Source organism: Silurus meridionalis, chromosome 4 (assembly GCF_014805685.1).
Source record: "Silurus meridionalis isolate SWU-2019-XX chromosome 4, ASM1480568v1, whole genome shotgun sequence".
Lineage (NCBI taxonomy): Eukaryota > Metazoa > Chordata > Actinopteri > Siluriformes > Siluridae > Silurus > Silurus meridionalis.
In genome coordinates this window covers 27,765,930-27,779,458 of record NC_060887.1, presented here as the reverse complement: position 1 = coordinate 27,779,458, position 13,529 = coordinate 27,765,930, and the positions used below count along the sequence as shown (strand labels likewise).

Sequence of the window (13,529 nt, the reverse complement as noted above, 5' to 3'; positions counted from 1 at the left end):
TACGAAATGAAGAGAACTAACTGTTATGAATAAATTATTACAATGGAACAAATATTAGAATTTAGGTTGTAAATGTAGTTCAGTGCTTCTAATAGTGTTTAGGCCAGCAGAGAAGGCTTTGCTGGCCCTGACCGCCCGTCACTGGTTTCAATACTATACTAAAACTGTCTACTGATTTTACAGAAGCAACATTTTCATTGGCATAAAGCGTATATATATATATATATATATATATATATATATATATATATATATATATATATATATATATATATATATATATATAATATTATACACACACACACACACACTGGCGATCAAAATTAGAGAACAATTTATAAACAATTGAACAATTCTGAAATAATGTCATCTTCACTGCTCAACAGTTGAAGGAGTTTTTGTCCTGTCTATACCATGCTACCAGAACACCTTTTCCACAATTTACCTAAGGCATTTCCAAAAAATAACATTATTTTGCAGAAAACACACTGAGAATTAGAGAACAACAATGACTGTAGCATGGAAAAAGATTACAACAAAATTTTCTGAAGGTTACAACAGTCAGCAATTAGTAGGAAGTGTACAGGCCTCTGCTCTGAATGACTTCAGCACATCTGCGGCCACAGGACAGCACTAGTCTCTCACACTGCTCTGGTGTGATTTTGGTCCACTCTTCTTCCAGTCTCCTCCACAGTTTGGTGACTGTAGTGGGCTTCTTGGCCATAACTTTGTCGCCAAGGATTTTCCAGAGGTTCTCTATTGGGTTGAGATCAGGACTCTGGGCAGGCCATGTCATTATTTCAGTGTTTTCAGTTTCAAGGAATTGCTTTACCCGTTTTGCTGTGTGACATGGAGCGTTGTCCTGCATGAACACTGCGGGCTGATTGGGTGATGAACGCAGGGAAGAAACCATATGTTGTTGTTGAAGGTTCTGATAAACATTTGCATTCACTCTGCCATGTAGCTGTATAAGAGGCCCAACTCCTGCTGCAGAAAACATGCCCCAAACCATGACACTTCCTCCTCCACTTTTCACTGACTTCTTTACAAACTTTGGGTTCAGTCTTTCCCCAGTTTGTTGCCGAACATAATGTTTCCCATCGGACCCAAATAAATTAAACTTGCTTTTATCACTGAAGTGACCTTTGGACCAGTTCTCCTCTGTCCACACAACATGCTCCTCAGCAAAGCTAAGTCTAGCCTTTTGATTCTTTCTGCTAATGAGAGGTTTGGTCACTGCAGAGTGGGCTTTCAGTCCAAATGCTCTTAAACGTCGAGACACCGTATGACGAGACAGATCCTTACCCAGTTTAGGGCTGAACTGGTGAGCAATTCCAGCTGCAGTGTGCCCATTGAGATCCTCCGCAGTATCCTGTCCTCTCTTGTATTTGTCTTCCGTAGACGACCAGCCTTCTTGGCGGACTTGAATGAGTTTGTGATGTTGTAAAGATTCAATATTCTTGAAATCACAGATTTGGAACGACCAACTTGTCTTGCTATGGCTGAAAGGGTCATCCCTTTAGCCTTTATCTGGACAACCTGCGGCCGGAGGCTTTCAGTCACTTTAGAACGGCCCACCATCTTGCAGAGTCAGTGAAACTTGAGGTTAGGCTGCCAGTTAAATAGGGGTTGACAGATAATCAAGGAAATTAGCAACAGGGGCCAGATTAACACCAATAACTGGGAGGTATCTGAAAGTGTTCTCTAATTTTGATCAGTGTGTTTTCTGCAAAATAATGTTTTTTTTGGAAATGCCTTAGTTATTTTGTGGAAAAGGTGTTCTGGTAGCATGGTATAGACAGGACAAAAACTCCTTCAACTGTTGAGCAGTGAAGATGACATTATTTCAGAATTGTTCAATTGTTTATAAATTGTTTTTTGATAGCGTGTGTGTGTGTGTGTGTGTGTGTGTATGTGTATATATATATATATATATATATATATATATATATATATATATATATATATATAGCATAATTATATATAATGTTATATTATATATATATATATATATATATATATATATATATATATATATATATATATATATATATATATATATATATATATATATATATATATATATATATAATGTATATATGTGTATATATATATATATATATATATATATATATATATATATATATATATATATATATATGTATGTATGTGTGTGTGTGTGCGCATAAATATAAGTGCAAAGTTGCATTTACTGTATTATACTACTTGTACACTAGTTTATACTTTATTTGAAGACTATTTAAGACTATTGTGATTGTGGCCATTGTATGATGAAGATGTAACAGATGGACATAACTTAGAAATAGAGAATCAAAGCAGTATTGCATATTCCCTAGTGGCTCTTAGAAGTACTCCTTTACAGCAGTGTTTGTCCCTTCAATGATTCATAATGTCTTGAAAAGTAGCGGTTGCTTTTTTTCTTTTGGCAAGAAAAAAAAAACTTATATAGTGATGCTGAGGAAAATGTAGCCTTTTCAAAGAGTAAATCCTGAGACATTCAAGCAGTCCTAATACTTACATACTCTGCTTGCTTTTTGATGAATTTGGGATTTTTCATCTAAGGGAGGGGTGGGCAGATGCTGACCGTATGTATAATGAGTGGTGAGCTTTTGATTAAGCCATATTCTGGTTTGAGAGTGTAATTGAATGTGCAGAATCGACATTTACAGTATCGATGAACAAGTCAGACAGGGCAAATGTTAATTCGTTCCCTGTATCCCAACAAAACCATGCTCATTCCTCTTCCTGCAGGGAAATGCAATGCATATAATGTGTGGTTAATGTGTTTGATACCAGTTTACCCTAAGTGTATAGAAATGTTCCATGCCCCACCTAGTTTCTTAGATTTGCTCATTTGTGAGGACCTGTAAAAGAAATAGGAATATCGGTAATGGCAGCCAGAAAGATCAATACTTCTATACTTTCATAGTGAATTGAATTGATCATGTGTCTCGGTGAATGGATAGAGTTGTGTAATGCAGAGCCTCATATTTCCAGAGACATCTGGATGGATTCTAGGTTCCATGATTATAATTGGATGAGAGGGGGATCTGGCCTCTACCTGGACTCTGCAGGAGGTCTTTTAAACGAGTCACAGCTCTTAGTCACCTAGCCCTAGGTGACTTAGACACACACACACACACACACACACACACACACACACACACACACACACACACACACAGACCAGATGTAATAAGCTTTTTGTGCCTGATTTCAGGGGCATTTAGAATCCATTCTGTCCAAAAAGCCATGCATTATGTACGAAACTGCTGTAGGAACACAAACGAGCAGGTACATGGCAGCACAATGTGCACTTCTCTTCCTCATACATATGCATTTGAAGAAGGATCATGCAAAAAGTGAAAAGTCAGCGCGAAAAAAAGGGTTTGCTTTAGAAAAATTCAAATGTGGATGATTATATATTCTTTTTGACACATAAAAAAAAACTAGTACATGACTCAATTAATCTCAGAGCTCCTCAAATATGCCATCCATTTTTTCTTTCTTTCTTTCTTTTTTTAAATCTTAAGCACTCTGGTAATGTGACAAATATGTCAAATATTTCTAAGGAAAGTGTGTTCACACTAAGCCTCAATGTTGGTACCTTATCAAACAAGGCAGAGAAATGGTCCGTAATGGCATTTTTTTTATGTGTCTGGTGCACAGCTCAACTAAGAGCTTTCATTCATTGTGTAATGCTGAGCTTTTAGCAAGTTTGAGTGAACAACTTAAAATCCTAAAAATCTCTACTGATGATGTTTACACATTTCAAAAGTGTTTTTCTATGTTCATAATCTGTGTATGAATTCTACTACCAGAAACAAAGTCACTGGTTTGATTTGGACACCTGAACATGCTGAACATGAAGCTCATGTGCTTTTTTTAACATGCCATTCCACATTTTGTCCTCATTTGCTTGTCATAATAACCTCCACTCTTCTAGGAAGTTGTTCCACTAGATTTTAGTGTGGTTGTGGAGATTTGTTTATTCAGCAACAAGGGTGTTAGTAAAGTCAGGTTTTGATGTAGGGTGAGGATGCTTGGGATACAGTCAGCATTCCAATTCCCAAAGATGTTCAGTAGGGTTGAGGTAAGAACTTTATTGCAGGCCAATCACGATCTTCCACTCCGACCCATATAAAGCATATCTTTTTACAGGGGCATTGTCATGCTGGAACAGGCTGGGGGGCTCCGTGTTTAAATGAAGGTAAAACCACCTGAAGAGGCAGGACAGAGGAGTAGGAATAGTAAGATTTACTATATCTTCTCCTCTATATTGACTTTTCAGATGGTTTACCTGATTCATTCTTACCTCTTACCTCATCAGGTTTTGCTTTCATTCCCAAACCAACTTTTAACCATGTCCTCACTGACACACTGCATATAATTGAAAAAGTCAGGTGTTCCAATACTTTTGTTCATATAATGTATCTACATCTGTGGTTCTTAATGTCAGATGAATCAAGTGTGGATCTGCTACTTTCTGCAGTGTACTAATTTGGTTTTATGGTCTATATTTGTCCAAAATATTTGACTATCCACGAAATGAATATTCGAGTTTGATACCCTTTAAAACACGGATAATCAAGCATTCTAAAACTAAAAAAAGAATGTGACTCTTAGAGAATGCCATGTTTGAAAAATTCAGACTCTGTGAGCTGATTGACCAGGTCTGTTGATCTCTGGGTTTTTGTCAAACATGAACTTTGGGAAACATTGAATTATATTTGCTTGGAGGTTAACTTTACCTTTAAGGCTCTTTCTGATACGTTGTTTGGAACTATTGCACATATAACCTACATCTGCTCCATGTCTTGTTCTATTTATGTTAGGTATGGAATCTTTATAGCCTGGGTATTTATTTGTTGAATTAGTCTGGAAACACATTGATTTGCTAGTTGTTACTTTTCCAGGATTAACAAGTGAAGCTCTGAGGGAGTACTGTTCTTTTTTTTCTCCGATCATTAACATGACATATTTGTCAGTACTGGTGCAGATTGATGCCAGTGCTATGTTTTGCACAGTCTCTCTGATGTGCCTCTTTTACAGCTTTTTATTTTTTTTACAACTCTATCAGCTTCACTTGCTTCCCTGAGCTGACTGAGCTCAATTTATCTGTTGCCTCAAGTGTGTATATCATTTTATCAGAAGCATAACCAGACCTATGTTTTATTGGCCAAGTACACTTGAGTTGAGTATAGAAGGGATTTATTTTGAACTTTTACTGTTGTTTTATAGACATTACAACTACAATCCAAGGACACAAAACACATTGGTGGTTTAACACATTATATTGCTATTCTATTATTAGACACCATAAATGAAGAAAAAAACCAATAAAATAAGTATTACAGGTTATATAGGAAAATGGTATACAAGTAAAAATTTGGTGGTCTCACTACAATGGGTTGTCAATAGTAATTACTTGCTTGCCTTCTGACTCTTAAGCTGATCAGGTCCCTGACAGAGGACAAACTTCTGACTTTGCTCCTTTCAACCAACATGTTGTAGGTCGTTTAGCTCATTGTTGGTTGCAGAGCCAAAAGCAGCCTGCTGTTGAAGCGGTGAGACAGACATGTTTGAAATTGATTAAAATTTCTCAAACGTCCGATCTTCTGCTAGGCTTTTTTTTTTTTGCAGTCTAGAGGTCTGCACTTTAAATTAAAGCCCTAGATCGTTTGACATGAACCAACCTGATTACTGTTAACTTTTTAACTCAAACTTAATCGGTTTCTCGCAACAAATAACTTTTTCAGATATCCTGTACTCCATGATTGTATGAAACAGTCAGTAAACATACTTATTAAACCAAAACAATTTCATCAAGACACAGCAACCTCCTCAGCTCACAATAACAAAAGAGAAAAATAGTTACCAGTTATAAAACTTTGCTGGGTGGACAACAGGTGTAACATCACAAATTCTCTTCTTCATAATACAGTTTACAAAAACATTTCCTCATCGACATGAGTTGTGAACACTATTAGAAATAAAGTCCCGGAAAAGGCAATAAAGATGCTTAAACTATGATGCCATAGAACCATTTGGTGTTCCTCCTCCCAAAAAACACTTAGAAGTGTTTATCATACCATGAAGAACTTATCTGGTCTTGCAATGAACCATGTCTTTATAAAGCTACTCATGAAAAGGGTTTTATATATATATTTTTTAACCCAGTAAATACAGCCAGGAAGCAAAAATCTTAGAATTTTCTTGCATGTTTTTATTAAAATCAATGAAAAAATACAATATGATAAGTGTTTATTGTTTAGTATAATATTTGTTAGGCCAGCTATTGGCCAGGAAGATATCAATACTCCCACTATCCTCTACCATGTCAAATGTAATGAAAGGGTTAAATTAAATCGATAGATACATTTTATTAAATATTTTTATAATTTGTTAGACCCATTTGGGTAATACAGATGTGTATGTAAGTGTGTGTGTGGTGTGTTTCACATTTAATATTTGATTTTCCAAAGATATTATCTACTTAACTGTTCTTAATTTAACAAATGTCTTCATTCCTTCCATCCTTCATTCATTCACTCCCTCAATATGTGGAATCTTCCTTATTTTCTCCTTTGAGGAGAAATTATTAAAGCTGAACATAAAATGCTAAAGAATTCAATGGCACTAACTAGCGTTAGCTGCTAGCTGCTTACTGGTTCGTGGGTAATGCTAGCACTATGGATTCTTTAGCATTTATAGAACAGAAAAGGCTTTTGCCACATATACATTACAGCACAGTGAAATTCTTTCTTCACATATCCCAGCTTGCTTGGAAGCTGGGGTCAGAACAAATCTTATTTCCAGTAGGTAGTGAGCAGCCACAGTGACACTGCACTAACTGTAGTTTCTTTTTATTTTATATACCCCTGTCATTGTTGTGTATGTTTTCAAGTTTAATAATAATAAAAAAAAAAAAAGCGCGAGGTGGAGACTGGATAGACTTCGTTCCTGAGGGAACTCAGTTCCTGAGGAAACTCAGATTTAAAAATCTATGTTCCGTACGCAAAAAAAGAATCACGTGTACCAAACTGAAATAAAAGAATAAAAAAAAATAAAAGAATTCTTTTACATTCAGTAAAAGAATAAAATGGCATACATGTTTGCCTTGTTTGATTTCCTGTCAGCCTCCAATTCACTTTTTACCATTTTTTTGCTTTATCATATTTTGCACAATTACCTAACTAGCTACATTTACTCACATTGTGAGCAGGCTGACAGGTTGTGACAAAGACCACACAAAAGTGGGAGCACATGTGCAGAACTAGTTTCTCAGAATAAAATAATGTCACATATGGTAGAAGGCAGTTGTGAGCCAAACTGACAAAATCTTAAGCATGTTGTGAAACCACTGTAGATACAGTTGTTTAATTTCCCATGTGTATGCCTTATGAACAGATTTATTATTGTTGCATCATCTGAAAACATTAGGAATTGAACAGCAGGGTATTTGGAAACACAAACAGCAGATCTGTTGGTGTACAGAAACTCAAGCTTCCTGAGTATTTTACATGAAAATAAAATATATTAATATATATAGATCAATTTAAACATACTGGCAATACACAATGAACTGAAAAACATTTCAGCAGATTTGGAAACTAATAAGGTCTTCGGCATCAGTAATTTGGCAAAGCTGCCGGGGGTTATTTGTTTTCAAACTTAGTTGTGGTTTATATTTGTATTCTGAATAGCTCATGATAATGACTTCTATGGCTGAGTATACTATTACAATGTGCAATTAGGACAAAAGTATTGGAACACCAGATATTACCATCCATATGGGTTTTTTCAGACAAAGTTTGAAGCACACAATTGTATAAGATGCCTTTGGATACAGTAGCATTCAATTTGCCCTTGACTTGATCTAGTGGTCCCAAAACTGTTCCGATAGCAGCTTCATAAAGATATGGTGTACATGGGTATAGAGCTCTGACTTTAACCATACAGTAACCTTTGGGATGAATTCGAACTGACTGCACCCTAGGTCTCCTCAGCTTTCATCACTACTTGACTTTACTAAAGTCCTTGTGTCTGAATGAGCACAAATCTCCACAACCTTATCCCCACATTTTCCCAAAAGAGTGGAGTATATTATATCCGCAAATAGAAATTGAATGTGGAATGGAATGTCCAAAAAGCATAGAATCATATGGCCAAATGTCCACATTATCCAGTCATTGAGGCAAGTCAGGAAGTTTTGAGTGTGATTAGATAAGCATTTAATTTATTTCAAAAGTATTGTGATATTGGACTTTTGATCAAAAGGTCACAAGTTCAAATTCCAGCACCACCAAGTTGCCACTGCTGGGCCCTTGAGCAAGTCCCTTAACCATCAACTGCTCAGTTGTAAGTTGTTCTGGATAAGGGCTTTTGCCAAATGTCATGAATGTAAATGTTTCAGAAAGCAGCCATTGTTCAAGCCTGCTTTGATTAGAATTTTTTAAATAAGAAAATGTGCAAAATAATGCAGTATTGTTTCTTTATTTCAACTGATTTTTAACCAAAATGCTAGAGAACATAATATATGTTGATATAAACAATGTTTAATTACAGCTGATTAAATAAGAGTTTAGCCTTAGGCAATCTAAATTTTATACACGGCTTGGGATACGGTTATGAAAATGTGTGATGTCACAAATGTGTAGGCTGTTATGAGCACCCACAATGAATCTGCAAATTTGGCATGTATGCTCAGAGGCACAGCTGTTGGTGTATTGTAAAGGAAGCAGAGGGGAAAAGGCACATTTCTGGATAGAACAGTGCTGAAGAGCAGAGTTTGAGGGGGAAAAAAAACTGTCTAATCAGGAAATTGGTAAACAAGAGGATGTGTTTGGTTAGCTGTTTATTGGAATGATACCTGCAGTGTAGGTTACTATAGTTCACATATGGTGCACATAACATAAACTAATTTATTTGTAGATTGTTTGCAAAGCTGGTGTTTATACAACTCCTAATAGTTAAAAAGATTTTCTTACCCCACTAGAGCTGTTGAGATTGTGTAAATAACTTCACTCAGTAAAGTAAACCTGGTTTGTTACCGCTTCAAATCATATAATTGTCTTGAGTTTCTGCAATATCATAAACAGATTACTTTGGAATTATATATTTTGGTTACACTAAAAATGTAAAATTGTCTTTTTATATTAACACCTGACAATCTAAAATATCACAAATTAGATTATAATTAGAATTAGCTATTGAATTTGGGTCAAAAATAATGGCACCCTATACAAGAGGAAGCATTATTCAACTACTTGATCAAGCGATACACATAACTACAGATAACAGGGATCGGCATCACGTCTGCATTTAATATATAGTATGAGTTATTGGCTTATCTGATAGTCATGAAGGCACCGTTTTCTGTTAGGATATCCTACTGTTAATAAAAATGCATACACACATCTTTTGAGTTTTGGGTGTTCACTGCTCCCATTTCCCCTCCAGTGTATAATGTCTGTGTCCTTTAGTGTTCTCCAGTACAAAACATCACTTTCTATTTTGCAGAGTTGTTATGTGTGAATGCATTGGGTGAAGAGGCATAGAAAAACAGCCTGTCAATTACAGTCATTTTGCAGACAGAGATAGACAAAAGCCTATAAGAACACTTACTGTGTGAGAGCGTGTGCGCAACTGTATGTGGGGTCTGTGCTGAGAGACAAAGGTTGTGAAGTGGATCGAGATAATGGCTTTCTGTGATTACCCCATGCTGTGTGTGTGCGTATGAGTGAATGTGTGCCTTATATGTGTCTGATGAAGAATTACTGTAGCTATGCCCTCATTCCCCATTTGGGTCATGGCCAAAAAACTGACATCTGTCTATCCCTGTCTGATTCTGTCCTTGAGCAAAAAAATTCAGCACTATTGCATAACCATTATAAAACCATGTAGAGTTCGGTGTCATGGGAAATAATGTGTTGCCTTGTAGACGTACAATGTTAAGATTACATTTGCTGATATGGTATCAGTGAATGTGGTGGACTATAAGATTACCCAATTTTTTAAATCGTCAGTGAATTTCTATGATAAAAAATATTGTTTCTTTTATCTGACTTTTAGAAATAATAACAAAGTCTTTTTATTTTTTACTACAGCTACACAGGTTAGCTCATCAGAATTACAAGATGTGTTCCAAGAAACATCTTCCAACATCTTCCAAATTAACGCTAATGGTGAGTGAAGAGGATATTTATTAGTAATGTAAACCACTGTAATGTGTTAAAAACTGAAAGGTTATTAATTCATAACTTTCCACAGTGGTCACATTGGAGAAGAGCCTTCAGTCATTGGGAACATCGAGAGACACGGCAGAGCTACGCCAGAGCCTGTAAGTGTTTTTGCTCTCACAATGCATTTATTTAAGATCATGAGATGCACAGTCCTTACCAGCTTATACTGGATGTAGGGAACAGATTGTTGTGCAAAGCAAAGTTTTATTTGTAATGGTTCTGCTGTAGTATTGCCAAAGGCTATGTATTTGTATTGTAATCATACATCAGGAGGCAGTAAATAAAGTAGGACAGAAAGTAGGTCAATGAACTTAGCTAGCCGTATTAGCAGATGGCCATTAAAACTCAAATTAGGCCTATCAGAGCGTGGTATTTTGCAGAAGAAAAAGGAGCCTGCTCTGAATTCTGAATACTTTTTTCAGTAGCAATAGAAGTTTTATAAAATATAACCTGGGTGCATGTTTTGCTTTTAATTATGTATTTTGCAGTATTTTGGTCATTTGTAAGAGCAAACATGCACATATTTTGTCTTAGAATTTCCTGTTCTACCAAATCCTGAAGGTGTTCTACTGGATTAAACGGAAAGGCCAGTCAAGAACATGTTCATAAAACCAGTTATTTGCTCATATGAGATTATGCATGATCATGCTGTAAGATTAGATATGATACTGTTAGATTATGGATAAATTGTAGCTGTGTAGTGATGTGCATGATCATCTACAATAATCATATTGTCTGTGACATTCAAGTTGTTACTGATTGGCATTAATTGCCCCAAAGTCTGTGAAGAAAACATTGCACCAGCTCCACCAGCCTGGACTGTTGACACAAGGCAGATTGGGTCCATGGGTTCATGCTGTCGGTGCCAAATTTAACTCTACCATCTGCGTGCCTCATCATTGCAGCCTCAGCTTTCTGTTCTTTACTGACAAACGTGAAAACCAACATTGTCTTATGCTACTGTAGACCATATGCCTCAAGATTTGGCATGTTGTGCATTTTGAGATGCGTTTCTGCTCAACACAATTGTACAGATTGGTTTCACAGAATTACTGTAGCCTTTGTGTCAGCTTGAACCAGTTTTTCCATCTGCAGAATTACTGCTTAATGAAATTTTTTCTTTATTGTTCTTTACTAAGTAAACTCTAGAGAGCAGTTAAAAAATACTCAAACCAGTCCATGATTTCATGCACTGCTGCCACACAATTGGATAATTAGATAATTACATGAATGAAGGTGTAAAGGTTTTCCTAATAAAGTGCTCAGTGAATGTATACACTACAAACTAATTATTAAATATATGTATTTATACCAACCAAAATGTGCTCAGACATTTATTTATTATTCAGAATTCATTGTCCTCACAAATCCATGAGGCTTAGACAACCAGCACAGTCACTGCCTATAATGATTTGATATGATGAGATATATATATATATATATATATATATATATATATATATATATATATATATATATACATACACACACAGGTAGTTCTAGTGTTCGATGTTTATACATACAATTTTCCGATCTTCTGATGACGACAGTGATATGAAAAATTTTACAAATATTTACATTTTCGTACATTACGTTGGGACGCCGCTAGGATGTGCACATCTCCTGCCTTGTGAGATGCCTTACTCTAGGCAATTGTTGACCTGAGTTTGGTTGCCCCGATGTTAAAGGACATATTTTTTTCTGTGTTTTAGGTTTTTCATAGCCCAATTTCAACTTTTGTCTCGCTCTTTTGTATTGCCATCGCTCGACACTGAAAAAGAGTGTGTCTGGCTCCACCCTCCACTCGGAAACCACCGTTTTTATCTAATATATATACTGCAGTGGGGGGCCGTGCATTTGGTACCTGGGCCTTAAGTGAGGACTTACCCAACTTAATCCACCTCTTAATACCACCACTATCACTTTGCAATTATAGAAACCATCAATACTATACAAAAATGCAATATAACAACGTGTGGCATTACAGAGAGAGGGAGAGAGAGAGAGAGGCATTTCACATATGGAGGGTGAATACTATTTTACTAAAGCAAGAAACCCAGTTTAGACTCCAAACCTCTACACAACAACCGCATCTGTGCACCTCCATCATCTGGAGCAGTTCAGAATCAATATTTGTCTAATAACATGACAAAAACATTACAAATGTAAATAAAATACAAATCTATTTACCAGAGATGCAAAGTCATAATTTAAACTGCTCCTTAGAGGCTATAAGTCAGTGGTAGCGTGTATATTCAATGGTCTGGAAGTGGAGGACAAGCCCTTTCCCAAGCTGAGACAAACTAGCTAGCTTCGCATTGGCCGACCTCCTCACCATGTCTAGCTTTTCTTGAAAATGTATTTTTAAGTATATCCGAGACCAAATTAATTTCTCTTACTCCATAGGCATAAAAAATTCTAACTCAGAAGTATACGTGTGCAGATCGCTACAGACGTGTTTTTTCCAGTCAAAATTTGGCTGTAACAGTTTCCCTCTGATAACCGGATAATGGAATAACAATCAGATAATGGAAAAATGCTGATGCTATTGTGGGCCAGATAGCTGGCCCTGTGAGGCGAATATAAAATCTGATTGGTTAAAGAAACAGAGCTATTTCTCAGGGAGACTATGGTAAAAAGGCCAACAGTACAGACTTTAAAGGCCCTGGGCAGATTAGATTGACATGACAGCACATAGAGACTGAAATCTGATTAGCCAAAAAAATCTAACATACACGTACTGGAAGCAGTAGAGAAACGATACGAAATTAAGAGATTAAAAAATGGTGGGAATAAATTAATAAAATTTTAAGAAACAAATATAAGAATTTGGGTTGAAAATGTAGTTCAGTGCTATGGTTTTTGGGCCAGCAGGGAAGGCTTTGCTGATGGCCCTGACTGCCCACCACTGATATTTTATATTTTATATATATATATATATATATATATATATATATATATATATATATATATATATATATATATATATATATATATGTGTGTGTGTGTGTGTGTGTGTGTGTTCTAGTGGTCCATTAGCGTGAAACCAGGATTGTAGTCAAATAAAAAATATAATCTTGTCAATATTATCCTAAATCTTTCATATAACCAGCATAAGAGGTTGTAAGAGGTTATTTGATGCAAAAACATACTATTAGACGTTTGATGCACTGCATATCAATCTATTAATGCACCTTGGGACATCACACTTTCTTTATTGTGACATAAATTTGTATATGTAAACTTTACACACATGAACACTGC

At 35.9% G+C, this 13,529-nt stretch overlaps 1 protein-coding gene across 2 annotated transcripts in view; it reads left to right on the top strand.

The window, feature by feature from the left end:
- tsnare1 (T-SNARE Domain Containing 1) overlaps nucleotides 1-13,529 on the top strand; it is a 136,565-nt gene that overhangs the window by 47,728 nt on the left and 75,308 nt on the right. For both annotated transcript variants that reach the window (XM_046848242.1, XM_046848243.1), the window contains exons 4-5: nucleotides 10,131-10,208; nucleotides 10,294-10,363. In XM_046848242.1, the coding sequence (XP_046704198.1) occupies nucleotides 10,131-10,208; nucleotides 10,294-10,363 (148 nt within the window). The remainder of the gene's footprint in view (nucleotides 1-10,130; nucleotides 10,209-10,293; nucleotides 10,364-13,529) is intronic.